General features: G+C 38.2%; 1 protein-coding gene across 2 annotated transcripts in view; it reads left to right on the plus strand.

Annotated features, from left to right (window-relative positions):
- The first annotated feature begins 247 nt into the window (after positions 1 to 247).
- The window catches only part of RMDN2 (regulator of microtubule dynamics 2), a 50,050-nt gene continuing 27,173 nt past the window's right edge, over positions 248 to 23,124 (plus strand). The window contains exons 1-4 of one of the 2 annotated variants that reach the window (XM_009283781.2): positions 248 to 708; positions 8,215 to 8,410; positions 9,381 to 9,483; positions 11,566 to 11,626. In XM_009283781.2, coding sequence (XP_009282056.1) covers positions 254 to 708; positions 8,215 to 8,410; positions 9,381 to 9,483; positions 11,566 to 11,626 — 815 coding nt within the window. In that variant the 5' untranslated portion in view covers positions 248 to 253. The remainder of the gene's footprint in view (positions 709 to 8,214; positions 8,411 to 9,380; positions 9,484 to 11,565; positions 11,627 to 23,124) is intronic. The other variant, XM_009283782.1, reaches the window with a different exon arrangement.

Here is a 23,124-nt window from a genome sequence, read left to right on the forward strand (position 1 = left end):
TGCAAGAATGTGTCCCCTCCCCCCCCCCCCCCCCCCCCAACCCACAACTGTCTTGGTTTTGCTGTCGTAGCACATAGCTTTTTATTGCAGAATCTGCTAGAGTTGTATTGTAACTTTGTATCTGCAGCACGTGCCAGTTATTCTAGCCTTACGCTTTCGTGACTTAAAAGCAAAGTAAGTCTTTAAAGTAGAGTAGGAAAAAAATCTTTAACTCCTGACTGTTATTGTCTCACAATTTTAGGAGAGTGCAGAAATGTCTCCCTTCGAAAATAAAGGACTAATACTGGGCATAATGGCAGGGACTGCTGGAATAAGCCTCATGCTGATTTGGTACCGTAAGATCCGAAAACCCAGTGCATCTGTGCGTATACCTGTGTTCCGAGATGTAGGTAACAGGCTTAATTCTATGGGCTTGCAAAATGAAGCTCCTAATGAGCAAGAAGTAGTAATGGTTTTACATGGAAGGCAACTGCAGATACTAGAAAAATTGAATGGCTTGCTAGTAAGTGTGGATGAACTGAAGAGAGAGGTGAAGTTTCTGAAAGAAGCTATTCCAAAACTTGAAGAGCTTGTTCGAAATGAGCTTCAAGGGAAGGGAGGTGTTCAGAGAGTTAGCCCATCACACAGAGCAACAAAGCGGAGAAAAGCCGAGACAGCTTCTGGTGCAACAGAAACTACCAGCTCTGAGGAGGCCGAAAGTGAAGGAGGGTGAGTCAATAATATTTTGTATATACTACAGTACACATACAGTACAAATTGCATCATTATCTTTGTGAAACTTTGTATTGTAAACAGGAGTCCTTTTAAAGTTTTATGCGTATCTTATATTTCTCTGTACTCAGGGGGGAAAAAAAACCCCAAAAATTCAGATTCGTAATTTTTAGATCAGAGAAAAACCTGGGTGACCATCTCTGAATCTGCAGTAGAGCTGACGTTGGCTGGACACCAAGCATAATAGAGATTTTTAAGGGTGCATTTGGTAACAATCTGATACGGTATTGCTATATCGCTATGCAATGAGAGGACAGGTTCAGAATAATGGTGTGATTTTAAAAGTGCTTCTAGTAAGAAAGTAGTCTTGTCTTGTGTCTCTGACAGAGTTTGTTCAAACTGTACGAATGCTCTTGTGCTTTTCGTGATAGTTGTCTTCTATGGGCCTTAAAGATGAGTTCTTACAGCGTTGTGCCTAAAGGTATTACATGCTATGAAAGCTATGTTCGAATGCAACACATGTACAAATGGCAGTATGTTTATGTATATTTGCTGTTGTATACACTTTCGGGTGGCTTAAAAAGTAATCATGAGGGATTTAGGGTACTGACTCAGTAAGGTAGAAAGTTCCTAGTTTTGATCACATCTTGTAGTCCCGTTGTGGTTAATGGGATCTCTTATACGCGTGAGTTGAGGAACATGCTGAAGGATCAGATGTACCTGGAGTCCAAGGAGAAGGACTATATTTTTGTCTTTTCATACGTTACCTAATATAACCTCCAGTAGTAATGTAAAAATGGTGATGACATTACTCTCATGTAATTGCAGCTTTGTTTTGATACAATCAGATTAGATACTTATATGCAATTTAATAAGGGTATGTTTATAGCAACTGCTTTTTTTGAACCATCTCCTCAGTGTGTTATACATACCTGTGTAGGCAGCATTATGTCTGTAAATTGCCTATCTTAAGTCACTTCTTTTCTTTAAAGATATATTAATTAACTAATATTTTGAAGACAGCAACATGCTGCATATAATAATTAATGGAATTCTGTTTTTTAAGAGTTCCTCCAAATTTATTTTTGGTTCCTGTGGGCAGAATTTCTTGTTGTGTTACATCCCAGCCTACATCCTTCACAAGTCTTATATTTTGATACTGTATTTTGAGACCTGCCAGTTCTATTATGAACCAGTTATTTATTTTAAGTATTCAGTGTTGGCAGGGGTATTCAAAGACATTCCCCCTTCATATGGTGTAGAAACATTTCAGTTCTATTAGTTTCTCAGATTGTTTTATCCACTAGTTGGTTTGCAGAGACCTTTATATTATGCATAAAATCTCTGGAGGTGTAGATAAGGCTAAAGGACCAGTTTATGAATAGTCAGGTTCACAGATGCAATACAGGGGTTATTCCACACCTAGCGTTTGAGAAGATGCCATTTTCTGGTCAGGAGAGATGCGTTGCTGTTTGGAAACTAGCCGAGGAAACTTGTCTGTTCAGGTTCTTCTCTGTGACGAAGCAGCTGATGAGATGATCCAATACAAGTGATTACAGTGTGCAAGAGCTTTGAATGTGTCCTTAAGAGAGGCCTTCTCTGGCAAGTATTTGTATACAGTCAGAAGGAAGGAAGATAATTCAAGGTTATAGATAGCGTTAGTCATTTGGGTATGTGCTTTTCCAATGCTATTTTTTAATCCCTTTTGAAAAGAGGTGTTTTTTTCCTACTAACACCTTGTACTTGATGTGTTTGTTTTGCATATCTTCTCTAAATTTAAGATAACTTTTTTCATTTAAGTAATTTTCTTCTTGTATTTTTTTTCTTCCTCTTGCAAATGTTAATCCTAATGTGTGTACAGTTGCAATGTATATAGCTTTTTCTGAGGTCTTATGTAACTTTAATGAGAGTGATGCATGTTCTATGAGAGTTTGCCATGAGAGATGATAACAACACACATTTTTTTCCATTTAATGTGCATCACCACTTCATGTGCTGTAGGTATAACACTGTGTGCATTGTTTCATACTGTTCCGTGGTGAATTCCACACACAATAATGCATTCAGTTGCTAGTTTGTGCACTAGAGAAATAATTTTTCTCTTTGTTACCGATTAAACATTTTTTCACTTTCTGTATTCTATCTAAAGTACATGCAACATGTTTCACTGCCTCGGCAGTATTTTCATGATCTAGAAGATAGGATTTTGCTTGTGTTAAGCACTTCGGGTTTTAACTGACAAATGGGTACATGCTGGGAATTGACAGACGAAGTAATCTTAAGAGTTTTATGGGCTTGTGCTGGATGACTACATTGGTTTCAGATTTGTAAACTTCTTCCAGAAAAGCTTTTAATACTACCTGGTTTTTCCATGAAATATTTGAAGCTGGCAGTCTCTGATATGGTCCTCGCTGCTTTGATCTCCTCTGGTCATATTCTCAATGTCACTGTTGGTATTCAACGCCTTGGGAAGAGAAGCTTTCTAGTTTGCCTTTCAAAAATTATATATTTCTGTAAGTGGAAAAATATCACATGCTTTTTGATAAATGAGATATATTTTTACATAATGACAGATAGCCTGAATGGATGGGACATTGCCTGAATGCTAAAGAGCTTACGGTTTCTAGTCTGTGTTTTTCTGTATTCTATTCTTAATAGTTTGTTTCAGTTTCCATCATTTACTAGTGAAAACCTGTATCTTTAACATTTGAGACTGTGTAACAAGCACTCATTCATTTACAAATACAATAAATTGTGTCTAGATGGTCACCTGGGATGGAGAGTGTCACCTGATTCTCCTCTTTGTGATTTTAAAGCTGTTTCCTCCCTGATACAGCAGTGATGAACCATTGACATCAGTATCATGTTTGGCACCGGCCTTCAGCTGGCCTGGCATCCAAGCTTTTCAAATTACATTTGGCATCAGTCACCAGAAAGATTCACTGCAGTAAATCCTTTTCCTACAGATGTTTTATTTATATTTTTTTCCTTGAAATAGTTTAAATATTCAGCAGGAAGAAACATTTCCCTTGCCTGCTTCTGAGTGTCACTTCACTTACCGTTTCTTCATTTCTTCATTTATTTTTGCTGCCCATTTGTTTTCAATGCAACCCTCAGTTGACCTAAGAATCTGGTTTGCCAAACTTTTCCTTGAAGGCCACTTGTCATTGCTGATGGATATGCACTCTGCTGGGTCATACAGTGCAAATTTGATCCAGATCAGTCTGTGACACAGAGTCACCTTTCTATTGAATTAGCTGGAGTGGATGAGACGGTGTTTGTGTCAGCTTGTGATTTTTTTAAGTTGGCAGGGAGAGAACAGATGATATTTGACCTGTCTAAAAGCTGAAGTGTTGTGAACAGATGATACCTGGTTAGGCCCAGCGTCTGCCAATTTACAGGCAATCCAACACAGTTTTTGAACCAGCAAAGTGAGTATATACCACAGCGGTGTTTTATACCGTGTAACTCAGTTTTTTCTTAATGCAGTACTAGGTGCCTGAATTTACTGAACAGCTTAACTACAGTGTGGTGAGTCTCCAGCACAGTTTCCATTTGTTCTTTGAACTTTGAACAGTCCTTTGTGATCCAACTGAGTCCTGTTGATTGATCATTGCTCCTCACATTCTTACCACTGTTTTTCTCTTTTAAATAAAATCTAAAGGTGAAAACAAGTTGGCACTGATTGTAGACATTTTTAAAGTTCTTCCATTTCCTCAAATATTGGTCAATGTGTTTATCACATGTAAATACTCACTTTTCTATTTATCATCTGGTAAAACCTTTTACCAGGAAAATACTAGGTAAAATTGCAGATGTCAGTGTTGTTATATGAAATATTTGTAAAACAAACCATAATGACTCCTCCTCATTTTGTGTCAATTTCCCTTTTGGATTAGTGTCATCAGCCCTTAGACTCTTGGAGTTTTTAAACTGTGTTAAAAAGAATCTCCACTTCTGTTTGTGTTAGTACTGATTTTTTTTATAGTATTGCTCTTCATAACATGCTTTTCTAGAAGGAGTAGAGGTATAAGCCTGCTAGCTGCTTTGTTGAAGTCAGTTATCAAGCACTTCTTATCGTAGTTTTATATCAATGATATCTGTTACACTCTTATTTTGTCCTTAAGTAGCTGGAAGGACTTCCTATCTTGTAATAAAACTGGCTTCAGTTCAAATTGGTAAAGTACAGCTTACCCAAGTTGTTAAGAAAAATCTTAGCTGTTTATTTTTTAAAAGTCTGTATTGCCTTCTTAACATGTTATGTTTTTATGCTTAAAACATTTCAGCTATGATAAGGATTGAATGGAGAGCTAGTAAGAAAATGGACATCATCAGAAACAAAACAGGAAAACATTCTTTATGCCTAGTTTGCCACAATGTTTGAAGTGATATTTAGTGTTTTATACTTGATTAAATTACCTTGCTGTCATTTTACCCCCACGACTCCTGAGCAATGGAGGAGTTTGCCTGGCGTGTGTGACTAGTGAGGTGGGAACTCATCACAAGTAAGTCACGAAGCCCTTGGCTGTCGCCTTGGTGCTTTTCCTGTGGAAAATGCTGGGAGGCAGCAATGTCAGTTCTGGAGCCAAAGAAGAAGAGACAAGGAGGAGAGGACCCTCTGAAGGCACTATGAAGTTACTTTTCTGAGGAAAGAAAGGAAAAATTTAGAGGAATGCTGATGCATCTCGGGGGTAACTAGCATGCCCAATCTTAAGCACTAGCAATTGTTTGCACTCCCTTGGACATTTTGGTATCAGGACATTTAATTTCTGGCCTTCCCATGAAAAACACTATTCACTTCAAACCAAACTTGGAGAAAATTTTAAACATTTTGTTTCTTTTGTTTGAGAATGGCATTCTTCTCTGTGGGTTGTGTAGAAACTCCTGCCCCTTAGTGTAGCTCAGTGTCTTTTCATCTGTGTCAGCAGGCACAGGGTTGTATGGTTTGTTTCAGTCCCTAGGAACTACTGGCATTGCCTTACACTGAAAAAAGTTATTTACTGTTGTGGTTTTCACTTCCCACAGGTTGTTTTATAGGTGTTGTTTTGCCTTCTTTAAAGCATGCAATCAACAAGTAATTTGAAATTTATGGCATTCTCATCACGGTTTAAGATGGTCTGCTCCACATTTAAATTCTTTGAGGATTCATAAAGCAGATAAATAGAGGAGGTAGGAGAGAATTTCCGAGAACAGTGGAGGTGAGAGGGAGTGGGGAAGAAATGACCTGTCCTCTCTGCTGTTTCTCAGCACAAATGTGGCCCAGAGATCATGTTTCTGTAGGAGAGGTGGGATGAGGAAAGCCTTGATGCAGTGCGATCTGATCTTAAAAGATTATTCTTCCATCATATTTTATAATTAGCTCCTTATGGGTTCACATTGTCTGTTAGATAGTGACCTACTTCACACTTTTTCCATTTGAGTCTCTCACTGAATATTCTCATGTGACTTGTCTGATGTCATATGGATTTGATGTTTGGCCATGACAGTTGGATACAGTGCTGCTGGAAATCTCTGATGGGCTTGTTTGGAATGACAGGGCTTGGCTGTCAGCCCAACCTTGGCCTTTATATTTTTGCTAGGATAGTAACATTTTCTAATAATCACTTTGGTCTGTTTTCTAACATTGGAACAGTAGTGATCATAGAAATTTTAGCAGATGTTTATGCAGCCAAGATAAAAATGACAGCATCAACATTGACTTCCAAACACTGATTCCTTACTTTTGTATCTACCTGCTTAGGTAGCGTTTGATGCAGTGCCCAAATTCCTGTAACTAAGGAGTCTTACGGTTGCAGTATTGTATGGGAATTTGAAATTGCCTTTACTGCTTAGTTGTTGCTACTTTACATTATCTAGTGCCCTTATTTTAGGTCAGTAATTGCACAAACCCTCAGTGCATTTATCTTTTAATTGGGGGGTGGGCATCCAAACCATGTAACGAAAGGTACTTTCCAAACATTCTTCACATCATAGGGTTATGTATTGGAGCTAAGACTGTCCCCCTCCCACCAAATCCCTTGCACTTTTGGTCAAGTTAGTGCTCTTACAAGTGCAGTCTATATATGATGTAGCTCTGCACCCACTTCAAAATAACTATGGAAGCACATTAATTACATTAATTAATGTAATATGGGAAAGAGGAGTCAAAAATACATTTGGATAAAACAATACATACATAAACCATGTGTACGTGTTCAAACTGAAAAACAACATGGAGCAGAGCAGAGATGGGAAACTTCATAGATTCCTACAGATTTGTTTTACATAATCTTGATGATGCTCAAGTTGATGACACATCCTTTTAATTTTGCAGTTAATTTTGCAGTGAAACTGTCATGCCACATCTAGCACTTCTGTAGCTTGATAAGCAGTTGTACTCGTTCATTTACAGGCTGTAAGTATATCTGCTTGTGTTTTAGTTCTGGTCACTTCCGAAAGTAACGTATTGAAAACAGAATATTTAAAAGCCATGATTATTAACCTCCATTTATATTGCTAACATTCTATACTGGTTATATTTCTGGAAAAAAAATAGATTTTATATATTTTGACTGTCATGGCCTACTTCGATTATTCAGTTGCTTAATACGTATAGTACATGTCATGTTTTTTCTGCTCGTAGTTACCATTTAAAAAAGCTCTGAACCTGGCAGCTAATACTTTTACGTTATTATTTCTCATCAGAACAGTATTTTCAAAAGTGGAAATGCAGAGGATTAAGCTTTTCCATCCATTTTTAGTACAGAAGTAAAAAGCTAGTTTTTAAAAATAATGCCATTCAGCTGCTGCTATATGAAATTGGAGGACCCTAATGTATGCTCAGCACTTTGGACAGTAAGGCCACTTGCTTATGTCTTCATGGTATTTATGGCTTTTGTAAATATTTCTCTGTCCTTGATTGCATTGTGCTGAGTACTTGTGCGCTAAGCATAATGAATTAATATAAGCTCTTTCCCAGTTTCAGATATTCTGACCTTCAGAATGTTCAAAAGAAATAAGTAAAGAAATTGATAACAGTGATGTTATTGCTTATATTTGGATCTTACAAGTGTTTAACAAAACATCGTATAAGTGATTCTTATAGCACTTACATTTTGGTTAGCAAGCTCATTCCTATTTCAAAAAATAGGGAAATTGAGGTAAAGAGTTGAAGAGGCCTATTCAGGGTTACAGAGCATGTCTTAATACACATTAATGATTTAAAGTGTTCTGCATTTGAAACACAAGGATACATGTGTTTCTAATATGTATCTGCATTTTTTTAATGCAGTATTAGGCAGCAGGACAGTGTAATTACTTGCCTGTTATGTTTGGAATATGGTTGTGCTGTCCCTTTGAAGATAACAGTTTTGTAATAATAATAATAAGGTTGGTACCATGAATAAAAACTCCTTTAAGGTTGGACAACTGGAAGAAATTGTGCTCCAGAATTTTTGCATTTGAATTTAACAAAGCTTTACCAATATTTTTGGAAAAGATGGTTATTATTTTCTGTGATTTTAGTTATCTTACAGCTCATACTGATTCTGAAGGAGACTCCGAGGAAGAAAAGGGATGTATGAAATCACTCGATGCCATTGTGAATTCAGAAGAAGAAGAAGAGTTATTTAATCTTTTACAGCAGGTAGACAATTTGCACAAGGGTTCAGAGGATGATAAAAAGGAGGGCTTCAGACTGCTGCTTGAGAAAGATGACAAGGTATTAATGGGTAAACTTAATATTATGTTGCTATTAACTTATGCTTGGCACTGCTTTTGAGAACTTCCTTAATACAAGCATTAAAATGCACACAGGAATGGAAGATGAAATTTCATGTGTATTTTCAAAAAACAGTGACAAAGAAGTATTTCAAGGTGGTGTCAATATTCATGCTGGGTAAGCATAGAAATTTTATTGTTTTATATCCCATCCAGGCTCAATAACTTTGAGGCTTTGTTTGATGTATGTGTTCTTGCATGAGACAAAGAAAGATCATGGGCTTTTTTTCTACGTAAATGATACTTATTTTGCTGGTTTTAGAATGGTCTATGTAAGAAAGTCCTGTGGAATTAAGTAGTAACCAGACCAAGTGTTCTCAAGAAATCAAACTATAAGCCTGTAATTTGCTTATATCTTTCTGGTATACTTTATGTGAATTTTTCCTTTGACTTTACTGTGCACATGTGTAACTCCAGATAAAATTTCAAAGTGGTTTGATGTACAGTGCTTAATTCAGTGTACCACTTTCTTCTGATTTGGCAAACATCAGTTCTGATTATATTCTCATTTACATATTGAAATACCCAGGAAGGTAGATGAGATACTAATTGCGAGCGAATGTGGTGCTTATGGCATACCTAAAGAAAGTATACATTGCATCATTCAGGGATCTGTTTTGCTTTACTGCATTACCTTTTTATTTTTTATAATAAAAGAACTTTAAAACTGATTTATGAAATAAAACATCTTTAGACAGCCCAGGGTATTTCCAAAAGCTTTCTTCTCCTTTGGTTGTGAAAAATGGGTCATCTGGTTCTCAGGTAAACACGTAAACTAAAATAGTATAGAAGGATGCAAAATAACCAAAGATTTATGCCATGCTCCAATAACCTGCTTTAACCATTATGAAAGGAAACTGTTTAAATCACATTTTGATCAGTTTAATTACCCAGCTGTCCTCTACTTTCAGTATGAAAACTGTGTGGACTTCCTTTGGAGACTTGCACGCGCTTATGGAGATCTGTTTGAGATGACTACTGATGCTGAGGAGAAGAGGAAATATGTTACTGATGGTAAGCAGAGGAAAAATGTTTATGTAGAATGCCATCTGAATGTAGTGAAACATGCTTTGAACTTTGGTTAAGTTTTCCAATCCAAGGAATTTCCAGTCCAATAGATGGGAGCATTTGTACTATAATAATAACGTTTTGTGCAATAAACTGCCACGGTATACAACTTCAGTCCATTTTTTCCTCACTGGAGAGATCCAGAATTGGTGAAGAAGTAGTATTGTGGGTCACAGTTGAAGGCTGTTGACTCTGGATGGTGCTTTAAAATCCTGTATTTTGTTGAGAATCAGATGGATACAGAATGTGAAAAAAGACAGATGCTGTCAGCACAGTTTCTTAATTACATCTTTGGGAGAGCGAGAGGAATAAATAAGTGCCAAGGCAAAGTCAAGGTTTGTTTTTCTGCTTTCCTGTGGCAAAGGAGCGCTCCTGCGTATCAGCAGCCTCTTTTGTGGTGATGGTGGGGATGAAACTTTGTGAGTCTGGAAAAACTGTTGACCAGAAACAGAAGTCATGTGTGACAACTGATGTTGCTTCCAGGCATCTCTCCCTATGTGTCCTGTTTGACAGCTTAACCTCAACAAGGTTCTGATTTTCTTCTTCACAGCACTTTTTCTTTGTTGCTTTTAAAAGCATTGCCCTTTCTTTCACTGTCTGGATGCATATTGGCTAGAGGTACGGTACGTTTCCTTTTTTGTTTTGGGCCACCTTCTCTTTATTACAATAAAACCTACATCTTTTCTACCTGTGTCACTCTCCTCCAGTCAACACACTGTTCTTGCAATGATCCTTTTTGCCTGTATCTGGGAATAATTCTCTCTCTCCTTTGTTTCTCCATTGCCTCTCCCTTTTTTGCTGCACCAAATTCAGGTTTTATAAGAGTATTCCAAGTTCAGGTTATTTTGTCTTTTGTGACTCTTCCCATTTTCTACTTTTTGTTCTCTCAGGAGTGACAACATCACTGACAAAGCAGTTTTGGCTGCCCTTTGTCATTCTTAAAGGCAGTGTCATGCCTTTGTGCTATCATTACATATTCCATAGCCAGCCTCGGCTTGTCCAAAGTCCTTGTCCCTATCCTTTTTTCATCTAAATACTCATGAAGACTTGCACTGTCTTAGCTACTTAATTGATACGGTCTTTGCTTTAGTAGCAACTTGGCTTCTTTGTATGGAAATCACCCAGTGCAGCGAGGATTATGACACAAACTAAATTACAACAGTAAACTGTTGTTGGCTCCTTTGCTTTTACCAGTGACTATGTGTAGCCTCAGTTGATGAAAGATAATGGCATAGCAAAAGACAGGAAGAGATAAAGAATGATGGAATGAAATTGGGTCTTAGGTGTAACCAGCCTAGTTTGGCTCATTCTCATGAAATGGTGGGTGGCGGCAGCCTTTTTCATCTCGGTTTTTGGAAGTGGTGCAGAGGGATTGAGACTGTGGGGGAGCTGGCAGTAGTTTCATGGGTTTTTTTTCATTCCACTGGGTTGGAGGACTGTATGCTGTTCTTTGTTTTTATGAAGTTAACTTGCAATACAGAAATGTCAGTGTGGCTTAATTGGTTGCAGCTGAGACTTTGCAAACAGCAAGCATCTCATCTGAACTTCTTACTGGGAGTGTGGGTTTGATCAAATCGCCTACTGTCATCTTTATTCAGTTAAAAGTGGAACTTAATGGAAGTCTTTGTGCTGGAAAGGAACTTCAACTAGTTCATTCCTGCACCCAAGGCAGGAAACAGCTTTGCTGGTTCTTCTGACAGGTGCTTCTCTAACCTGCTTTTAAGGGTCTTCAGTCTTACAGGCAGCACAGCCTCCTTTGGCAGTCCAGTCCAATCCTTCCCTGATTTAGCTGCATCTGAATTGGATTTTAAGAGAAAATACTAAAATTGCACCCATATTTATATATGTGTGTATGGGTATGTAAATGATGTAAAGCCAGGATGTTACATTGTCCATCTAAATGTTTACAAGAGCAGGAAGCAGTTTTTTCTTTGCAGCTAGAGTATATCAGGTTGCTTCGTTCTTGGGAGTTGCCTAAAATGTGGAAGAGTACAATAAATCCTTTAATATATTGTATTCCATTTACAGGAAAGATTAAAGCTGAAAAGGCTGTTCAACTGGATGCCAGGAGTGCTGAGAGTCACCAGTGGTAAGTTTGAGAAAGTGTGCATTTTTGCAGTTATACGTATTTATCAAATCCAACAAAAAAATCCAGCTGTCTTTGGCTCTATATAGTGCCCACAGCAAGTTACATTTATCATGCTGCAGTTTGACGTCAATTTCATAAATTATTCATTAATATCTCTTCATAGGTTTATGAAACTCAGTTATCATCACTTGCAGCTAAAAATTACATTGAAGTATTCTGTGAAGCTTTTACTATAGCATGGGAAACAACTCAATAACCATACTTCAGTACGTACCATGAAATGCAGAAGAGAGTATTTGCTTAAACCAGTATATTATTGCTTAGAGAAGCCATAGTTTTCCATTTACCTTCTCTTTCAACACTTTGCAAAATAATGTCATTTGACCTTGTATTTTGTCCTTTTATTTGTAATAATGTAAATTCTAATAATTAAAAATAGACAATGAGAGGACTATGGAAGTTTCAATTAACTTCTCAATTTTTGCTTTATCATGTCGTTTTCTTCCAAGTTTGGCACTTGGATTAATTTTGTAGACTTGCCAGGACTAACAAACTCTTTGCAAGTGTAAATATTTTTTAATCAAATCAACATTATCAGGTAAAAGATAATTCTGCTGAGTTCTAGCTGATAGTTTCTCACCTTACTATTTTATTAATCAATTTTACTGAGCTCCTCATTTCTTTTCTAATATTGTTAGCTTCTTCCAAGTTTGGCACTTGGATTAATTTTGTAGACTTGCCAGGACTAACAAACTCTTTGCAAGTGTAAATATTTTTTAATCAAATCAACATTATCAGGTAAAAGATAATTCTGCTGAGTTCTAGCTGATAGTTTCTCACCTTACTATTTTATTAATCAATTTTACTGAGCTCCTCATTTCTTTTCTAATATTGTTAGCTTTTCCTTTCTATTTTGGTTTCTATGTTCTTCATTAATATTGTCATTACACCTGTAGGCTGGGATTTCACTCAATTTTTACATATCTAAACCAAATCCTTTTATCCCAGGCTGCCTTCACAATCTCAAAAGAAGTGGCCGCTTCTGGAGTGCAGTTCATCTGAGTCCATTTTGCCCATCTGCATTAGGGTGAGATGAATTTCTCCTGAGGTTCAGTTGACAACATCTCCATTGCCAATAAAGGGAGTACATGTCAGCTAGCTCAGGTTTAGATACTTGATTAGACACAGATGTTTTCATTTAATTAGGTGACTCTCTGGCTTGGTCTCTCTCTCCTAAACTTCAAAGATGACTATGTTATTGTTCCACGCTGTGTTCCTGTGAATGATGCCATATTTCTATGATTCTTTTTCTCTTTCTGTTTATAACAACTAGCGATCCAAACACGCACTTTGTAACCGTGGGGTGCCAGGAGTGGTGTGCTGTGGGAATCTTGACTAAGCTTCACTGTCACAGACAGATTTGCATTTGCTCTTTCTGATGTCTTGGAAGCAATGATGATGCCTGCCTGGAGGTGAAGCCTAGGCCCCAGGTGGCTATAATGTGGCACTTTAAGATAGGAGCCTTTGTTTTTGGCTTTACCCAGCTGCTTGTTAATTCCTATCAGCTGGAGGTTGCCACCTGGCAACAGGAGAGGATCATCTGAGCATCACTCCTCAGTGCAAGGTGATTTGAAGCCCATATAGCTTGAACACCTGCTGAAAGCAATTCACAGCCATTTCTGCTGTTTGTCTGACCACAGCCATGGTCACTTCTTCAGGGTAATGCTGGTGTACCCCTCTTAGCTAGAGCTATGTGTATAAACAACCACAAAATCACATGCAAGCACAAGTCCTGCCCCTCCCTCCCCTCCTTCCTCCCCTCCTCCCCAGCCCATGAGACTGAGAAAATCTCCCAGTATAAATACAACTTCACTGGCAGAAACTATGCTGATAAAAGCTTATGTGTTGTTCAGGGAGATGTAGGTGGTCTGCTGGACTTCAGATGTGAGATCCTGTACTGGCAGGCACATCTAGCAAGGGAAGAATTACGAGTGCAAGGAGATGTGTTCCAGAGGTTAGCTCAGAAAGCCTACTTGAGAGGTTTAAGAGGAAAATCTTATGTTTTGTAAGCTCCTGCTTCTTGTAACAGGCAATGGATTTCTGTGTGGTTTACAGTTTTCATCCTTTTTGTATCTGGGTTGCAAGTAAATGTGAGGGTTTTATCAGTTACTGTTGAACTGGTGGCTTTTAGTGATGTAGATGGACACCACAGATTTGAATAGTTTGGTATAATATTTTTTTTTCTGAATATTTTATCTGCTTGTCTTTCTTCTCTGAAGTCTTTCTGACTTGATGCATAGTTTTTAAAGTGTGATGCCCCATCCTGGTTATGCCACTCTAACTGAGGCTCTAAATACTGGGCAGAATGGACTTCCATGCTCCAGACAGACATTTGTATGTTTTTATCTAGCCTGCCAACTGTTGTTCAGTCTGTGGTTCCAGTAGATCCTTTTCTGCTGTGCTGCTGCTTAACCAGATGGGCTTGTTTTGTAACTACATTTCTTTTTTCTTCTTTGTTAGAGTACTTTACACACATTTCATTGATTTCATGTTGATTTCAGACCATTTGTCAGGTTTATTGAGGCGATTTAGGTTTGTAAATGCTTGCATACCCTCCCAGATTACAATTTTATTTTAAAAGTGTTTTGTTGTTTTGTGGGTTTTTTTAAATCATTGGCTTCATTAATAAAATCACTGGAAGATAACGGACCCAGCACAAAACTTTGTGGAACACTTATAACGGTGGTCAGGTTCACATGAACCTGGTTCTGCAACCATCTACAGGTGATATAATCTAAGCGATATTTCCATGCTTAGATTTTGAGGAACATCAGGTAGGACAAAGTCAAAGGCCACATTAAGGTCAAGCTATACCCCATTTGTTGCATTCCTCTAATATTCCAGGCTTCTTTATCTTGTCAGAAAAGAAAAATATTTTTGTTTGATACTGTTTGTTCATGACAAACTTGCATTAACTGTTTTGTATGCTTCTGCACTTACAGAATAATTTATCCTGGAGTGCTTTCAGGTTAGGCTGGTTTGTCCATAACCTCTGTCCTTTCCTTTTTTTTCTGTAGATAGCAACTACATTTGCCTTTTTCCCTTCTGCTGGGACTTTCCGCAGTACCCAGGAGATTTTGGTAGTCAGCTGTATGTCAGATCTGGATTGTTTGAGTCTGGCTGATGCAAATTTATGCAGTTTATCTAAACATTATTTTACATGTTAATCCCCATGAGCAGGAAATAAGACTTCAGGGAATCTTCCCTGTAGAAACTGTGCTCTCAAAGTTGTATGCAAACAGAATTTTGCCTAAAATCAAAAATACGTAAGACTGTGTGTGAACAGAAAACAGTGCAATACAATTAAGGCATGAAGAAATAATATGTGAAAGTAATATGAAATCCATAGTTTAAAAGGCTAATAAGAGAGAAAACAAAACTTAAAAGAAAAAATAGAACAAATATACAAAAATACTAGGATCACTAGTGGGTGGTCACTTAAAGAAGAATGGCGTACCAGTTTTACCTAAGGTCAGAGATGAAGGGCAGTACCCAACTCCAGATTGACACCTAAATGTACTGTCTCCATTATATGTCTACATGTGAGTGAGGGACTTGTCCTCCACTTACAGGGGCTGGAGAGTTAACGTTTAATAGGCAACATGTGCCATTTGGCGTGCCAGGATATTTGCATGGCATGGCAGATATCACATAGGACCTTTGGGGGTCTGTACCCTTCCAGGCCAGCAGCTGGAAGTGGTGGGAAACCCCAGGGCATCTGCAGTGGCAGTAGGCACCTGTGTCCAAGCAGGGATCCTCTGAATTGAACAGGGTCTCGATTGGCTGTAATAGGAGATTAGATACACAGATGAGAAGCTCAGCATGAATGCAAACTCAGTGTGAAAGCAATGCTGTCTCAGACCAAAATCCTTCCTTTTCATCTCACTGCCAACATAAAAGTTTCTTAAGCTATGTAAGGTAAATAATCTTAGCCTGTGTAAGATAAGCCTATCTGTTTGTTAGACAGTTTTCTCATTTTTCACGTAAGGTTATCTCATTCTGTATTAGCTACTGCTGAGGAAGCTGGCTTTCTGACCTTGCCTAAGGAAAGTTTTGGTTGATTTCTTACTAATCTGTACTTTCTTATTTCTGAAGGGTTTTGATATTTCCTATCAGCACAACTGAGGTTTTAACTCACGTTTGGTATAGCTGCTATCTATATTGTCAACTCATGCATTATTTCTAATGTTCTCTTAAACTGTTTAATATGTTATGGCTTACTAAATGAGTGAGGATTAAATGATAGGCCTGTTCTTTTCCTGGTCCTGTTCCTTGCTCTCTACTTACAGTTAACCCTTGGAGGGTAGGGGAAATATAAGCAAAGAAGAAATTGAATTCAGCCTTGTTGGTTTCATCTTTTGTAATTTTTTCCTCATTGCTAATTGTTCTGTACTTTCATTTATGTGTCTTTTCCTTCTGCTGTATTTATAGAGCCTCTTCTTATTGCCGTGTATATCTCTTGTGAGTTGCAATTCTGTTTGTATTTAGCATTTCTGATATATATATCTTTAAATATGCCATCCAGTTCTGAGATATATATATCTTTAATACCTGTCTAATATCCCTAGCTTAGCTGTGTGCTCTGATTTTCACTTTTAGGGTCAATTACTTTTGGATTTTTAAGTCGATAGAGAGCACCTCCCTGGAGCTGAATTAGTCTTTAAAACTATTTCCTGCCTTTCCTCTGCATCAAAAAGGGTCACTTGCTGCTGTGCTTTTGAATATTGTCTCTTAATAATTCTTCTCTAGAACTTTTATTAACATGGCTCTTTTTTATGGTTTAGTTTTCTTCGTTAGAAATGTACATTGTGCCTGTCAAGCAAGGATTAGGGCTATAGACCTCTTTGAAAGTTTCTTTTGGAAGCTTATCCCTGCTGCTTGAAAGTCTGTTTACCGCGTAAATATGTCTTTGTCACACCCTGACTGACATAACTGTTCCAGTAAAGCCCTAGTGTAGACAGAATTATACTGACAAAAATATCCCTTTTCCAGAGCAGTTTTTTTTCCTGTTTTGTGGAACTGCTATAAGCTGGCTGGGAAATAGAATGTATCTTTTGCTCCACCAGGAGAATTTAGTGAAATGGTCTCATGAGCAAACTCTTGCTAATGTAGGCCTAGAGTTCAGCTGTCTTGCCTTACTTTTCATATTTACTTCAGTTAAGAACAAAAAAATGCCATATATCTTCTTAGTAGGTCACCTATATTTTTTTATAAAACTGTATCATAAAATATATCAACAATAAAAATGGCCAACTTACTGATCAGAATACTGACAAGTAACCAATATTCATCCTCAAATTAAATTTGATAAAATATATGCAGAAAGAACAGAGCAAAATGTCTTGAAGTAGTCGGTCGGTTTTGGTAATGAACTTTTGCAGCTGCGAATAATTTTCATATCTGAATCCAGATTTTTGAAAACATGTGATCATACTTAATTTTGTAGTTGCCAGTGAGATCAAAAAACTTTCAGATTTTTTGAACAGTGACCTCTAAAAAACTGAAGTAAATGGAAACACTGGAAAGGAAAATATAGCTGTAACCTTTTATTATTTGTGTGACCACCCTAAAGAGAGGCAGAGTAAATATTCTAAGTGACTTGTTGCTTTGTTCAGCTGGTGTGAATTATTCAAGTTGTGAAGGAACTCACATGCAAAAGTTGGCATCAGCCAGTTGCAGGTCGTCTTGTTTTTTCCAGGCCTCAAACAAAATCCTTTTGTGGGTCAATGATTCCCGAATGATAGCTGTGAATCCTCACAGCTCATCTTGGACTGTGGGGCATCTTTATCATCTAAATTTTAATTGGAAGTGCTATGCGAACAATTCAGTGCTGTAGTTGCTTCAGGTGGCACCGCTTTACAACTTCACAATTTCAGAAAACACAAAATGTAGAGACATGTTAATAGTGCTTCTATTTAAAACTAAACAATCACTTTTAAGTTCTTTTGCAAAACAAGTAAGTTTTTACGTTTGGGGGGGTTTGTTGCCGTTTTTATTTCAAGAGTTTGGAAGAGGTCCAGAAGGCTTCTCTGCTGTTGCCCAGAACCCCGCACCTCCTTTTTTGCCGAGGAGGATTTGTTACAGGCTTTGCAAAGAACAGAAAGGTTACTAGATGTGGCCAGTGTTCGTGGCATTTACTTAGAAAGGTCATTCTTTGTGTTGAGCTTTGGTTTGTTTGCCACAAACAAACTTAGTGCTGCCATTAAGTTTGGGTTACTCAACAGAACTTACCCACCGGTAGGAGTCGTATAGCACGTGTCTCATTTAGATTGGAGTGAAGTTATCAGGGGAAAACCTAGTAATTTTAAGTGAACACTCCCCCTGAACCACAGCTGCCCCCAAGACTTTTCTCTATCATGTATATGTGAGTTACTCAGAAGCGCAGAAACAAGTTTCACAGGTTGTCCATGGAAGTGGGTTCCAGAGCTGACGGTCTCTCACTGAGAGTGAACACTATGGGAGAGCATGGACTGGCTTCATTGAGGACATGAATAATTACCACTTGGGTGTTTTGGCGGACCTGTGTTAGTAAGCCAAAAAATGGAGAAGGATATAATAATAGAAATTGTATTAGCTTTTGTTAGTTGTAGAGATTTGTTATTCACTTCCAGGACTAATTCAAAATATTGACCCTTCTGTTCACGTATAAGTTTGTGCTAAGCTTGTGCCTGGGCTAGCACTGATGCTTAGGGTATCTTTGATTTTCTAGTATGACTTATACTTCTGAGTGGACTTGCTGTATTTGGTATACAAAAAATGAAAGAAGTGATAGTCCCAGGTAGAACATATTTCAGTGATGAAGTGTAGAGATTGCAAAGATACTGATAGGCTTCTATGTAACAGTGGAGTATCTAGCCAGAAGGTGTTTTGTATTACTTGAGAGGTACAAAGTATTCAGAAATGTAGAAAGTTGTGTTTCGACACAAATAAACACAAAGAAAGTATTCAGAAATGTAGAAACTCGTAACTCTTGTGTCTTGTGAACAGAAGATGGTAAAATCACTCATAATAGGACAAAGAACTGCTCAGAAGATGGTTCCTAAGAAAGTCAACTACTATTTTGACCCAACCGGGATTAAGTTTCTCCTGGGTTAACTTTTAAGATTAAGTGATATTACTACCCAGCATGATAAAGTCAAGTTCTTAAACCCATATAACTTGGTTATTTTGCAGAAATGTGGGAAGCTGTGCAGAAGCAGGAAAAACGTAGTTCTTAAGGAAGAATTGCTATGTTGGCTGGCGTGTGCATGCAAAGGGATTTTACACAAAGTTTCCACAAAAAAGTGAATGGCATCTACTCTCAGTAGTAGAATTGTAACAGATAATTTGTCAGATTTGTAGGGTGCAGTGGCATAAAAATATTTCTCTACTGAAACAAAACTCTTCAAAATTATAGAATATGTTGTAGGATATTATCATACTACTGACAACTTTTAAAATTAAATTCATACCATGTTTCTCACTAGATTCTTGTAACCTTCTGCCCTTAATTATCCCTTATTTAGACTTAGAAGAGACAGATACCTTACAAGCTACAAGCATCTGTTTCTATCATACAGTCTTATTTTTCATGAGTTGATACCTTGTCCAGAAATACTGCTTTCAGTCAAAACTTGGTATAACAGAGTTTCAGGTTAGTAGTTATTTTCCCTGTATTTGATTCATGGGATAACCAAAAAAGTTTTATATCAGTCTCTGTTGTTAATTGTGCTTAATCTTGGTCAATTATCTTTAAATTACTTATTATTTTGGCAAAAATAATTTAAAATTTCAAATACAGAAAGGCAAATTCAGAAGCCATTTCTGAAAAGCGGTAACTTGTTCTGTAGTAAGTGGATCAGAGGGATGTGTAGCTTCTTGTGTATTTCTGGTTAAAGAGCATTTAAATGAGAGGATGGTGGAAGGTCGTGCATTAGGACTGTGTGGTTGCTGGGGTTAGTGATTAGATCTGATAAAAGTGACTTTGTGTGCACAAAAAAAAGAAATCACAATCTAGTGGGGGGGTTGTTTGTTTGTTTGTTTGTTTTTCTTTTCCACAGGGCAGGTCAGTAGAGTATTTCAGTACAGAAATGATGTTTCTCTGCGCCTCTGTTGTGGTTTAACCTCAGTCGGCAACTGAGCACCACGCAGCCGCTCGCTCACTCCCCCCACCCGGTGGGATGGGGGAGAGAATTGGAAGAGTAGAAGGGAGAAAAACTCGGGGGTTGAGATAAAAACAGTTTAATAATTGAAATAAAATAAGAATAATAATAATATGATAATGATAATAATACACAAAGCAAGTGATGCACAGTACAATTGCTCACCACCCGCCGACCGATGCCCAGCCAGTCCCCGAGCAGCGGCCCCCCCGGCCAGCTTCCCCCAGTTTATGTACTGAGCATGACGTCACATGGTATGGAATGTCCCTGTGGCCAGTTTGGCTGTGCCCCCTCCCAGCTCCTTGTGCACCTCCAGCCTTCTCAGTCGGTAGAGCATGGGAAGCTGGAAAGTCCTTGGCTAGTGTAAGCACTACCTAGCAACAACTAAAACATCGGTGTGTTACCAACATTGTTCTGGTCCTAAATCCAAAACACAGCACTGTACCAGCTACTAGGAAGGAAATTAACTCTATCCCTGCTGAAACGAGGACAGCCTCCCGCTGAAGGGAGGTAGCAGGTGTTGGCACTCGCATGACAGTAGCCCTTTGCAAGGGACTGAGCTCAGGTCTGTAGTCCAGCCTGTGAGGAGGAGTATGATGGGAACCCTGGGAAAAGGTTCTTGAAATAGCAGTGCATTGGTGAAACACGGCAGCATCCTCGTGCAAGTGCAGAGGAGGTAGGTTTGAAATGTGAAAAGATCTATTTACTACAAGCTTTTTGACAGGGTGGTCACAGAGGAAATAATACTGGCAACCTAGTGATCCCTATTACATTTCTGTCAAGGAGAATTGTTGTGTTACTATCTTTGAAAGCTATTGTTTCACTCTGTTTCCACATTTGTAAAGACTATATCCTGCTAATTTCTTCAAGATAGTGTTTGCAGCTATAATGACTAAAAATATGTTATAAAAATAAAAGTTAAATTTCTGGAACACAGAAATTTAACACAGTTGTGGGTTCTACAGCCTCAGAAATCCAGAACATGGCATCCACATGTTCTACTGGTGAACTTCTGTGAATATGCATTAACAGCAGCATTTTTCCTTGTTTTGGTATAGTGTATGTGTTGCAATAAATTATTAAGCCAGAATTCTTAAATGTCCTTACTTTTGGTTGTTTGGGGTTTTTTTTACCAAAATATGTGTTTGTTTCCCGTGTGTTCACAAGCGTCACCTACACAAGTGTGTGCTACATCTGATGTTTCCCTGGAGCTCAGCTTCAGTGCTTTGGTGAATTTTTAATATAAAAACTATATTTCTGCCAATTTCTACAGTGTATACTCAGTTGTATTCCAAGAAGAAGAAAAAAAAAAAAGAAAAGAAAACAAAACCCAAAGCAAAAAAAAAAACCCCCGCGAACAAAAAACCACCTAAACACTTCACTTTGCACCTTGGTGCATTTTACTTTGTGCATTGGCAGTCTTTCACATTCTTAGCCACTGCTTCCCTACCCTCACCACCATGAGGAAGGTGATACCGAACTGATATTTTACTTTTCCATGGAAACTTGTATGAGATGCATTTTTATAGATGAAATACCATGGTAGGAAAGTGATACAATTTTAGGTATGCAAACCTGTGATCTCTGGAAGGGTAATGCAACAGGGGTCATAAACAGTAATAGAAGTTGCAAAATGTCCCTCCATAGGAATTGATATCTCATTGAAGTAAATTAAAAAGAAAGCCTGAGGGTCTGGCTGCATTGCAGAGACTGTCAGAATACGTAAGTGTGTGAAACTGGTGAGTGAGGGAGTCGATGGCTAAGAAATAAGACGTGGTGCACGGGACTCTGAGCCATGCAGAGATGGGGAGACGCAAGAATACATTTAGAACTGGAATGGAAATGAACTTTCTTTTCACTGGGCCTCTCTTGTGTTACCCACACATTAGCCTTTAGTCATACTACCTTACATGTCGAATGTGTCTCGGGTGAAGAGGAGGGAGTGAAAAATGGGTATGAAACAGATGAATTAAGTTCTTTGGTATTAGTAAATATCAAAAATATCAAAAAACTCTCCTCCTTTTCACAAAGTCATACCAATTACAGTTAAGAAAAACTTCCATGTTGATACTAGGTTGCTAAAAGGGAGACCTAGACTGCTAAATGTAAGCCCTGTACCCACACATTTCCAAAGTCTACATGAAATAAGAGGGTTTTTTTGGAGTTGGGATACGTGGAAGGGGATGCAAAAGAGGGAGGAACAAGCCTGGGAAGATGTATGTTATTTCTGATTTTGGCCCCATGAAATTTATCGGGGAAAAGGCAAAACTTGCTGTATTTGAGTGTCCTAATGTGGCTTAATCTTGATTTGAGACTTTAAATCTTCTCTGTAAATCCATCTCTCATCGGATAAGCTGTGGTTGCCAGACTCTAAATGTTGGTAGCGTCTCTCTGCATTTTTGGTATTAAAATTCAGGTTGCTTGCGAACATGCTTGATAAAACTCGCTGGATCAACCTACTGCTCTTCCTTTTGCAGCAGGTAAGGTATGCCCCTTACAGTTTTATCTTGTCAGAGTACATATAGAAATTCTGGAACACCAGAAGGGAAAACATTAATTCACCTCGATCTGGACCCCTCTACGTGAGGGCCACGTAGGCCCTTGGCATCCATCTCTGTCAACTACGGTTTCTTGTGAGTCTGAGTTTCAGTGACATCGTTTGTAGCAAAGGGACGTGGTGCGGACTTATTGCTGAGTTAGTTTGATTGCGTTTGTGCTTAGAAAAGGAGTGTTAGTTGTGGATAATTAATCTCTACGCTTCTACACTGTTTTCAGTAACTTTTCTTCCACCTGGAAATAACATTTTTTTATGTTAACAAAGTACTGTGTCTGTCTCAGTGAGGTTATGATCGTTATGTTTATTTAGATGAACGTGTCTGTGGCTGGTTTTTTACATTATCCAGGGGTAGCATTAGCTCAGCAGTTAGGTCACTTCCTTGCAGCGCTTAGTTGGTACCATTTTCTCTTTATTTTTCTCCGTGAAGATATTGTAAGTGGTATTTTAATCTTGATGTTCAAAGGGCTCAAGGCAGGCAGTGGCCGCAAGGAAAACCAGTATCGCTTGCTCTAGTAAAAGATATGTCCGCTTTACCCATTTCATTGGATATTTGCACGTTATTGTGTGGGGTTTTGTTGGGTGGTTGGTTTTTTTTTTTTTTAATTTCCCCTCCATAATTTTTATAATCGCGCACAAGGTGACGATGTAAAAAAGCAGTGAAAGGCCCCGGCCCTGAGGCTGCCTGCTGTGTCCGAGTGCCACCACGAGATGGGGCAGGTGACAACGGGGAGGGAAGGCCG

Source organism: Aptenodytes forsteri, unplaced genomic scaffold, assembly GCF_000699145.1.
Source record: "Aptenodytes forsteri isolate BGI_AS27 unplaced genomic scaffold, ASM69914v1 Scaffold309, whole genome shotgun sequence".
NCBI lineage: Eukaryota > Metazoa > Chordata > Aves > Sphenisciformes > Spheniscidae > Aptenodytes > Aptenodytes forsteri.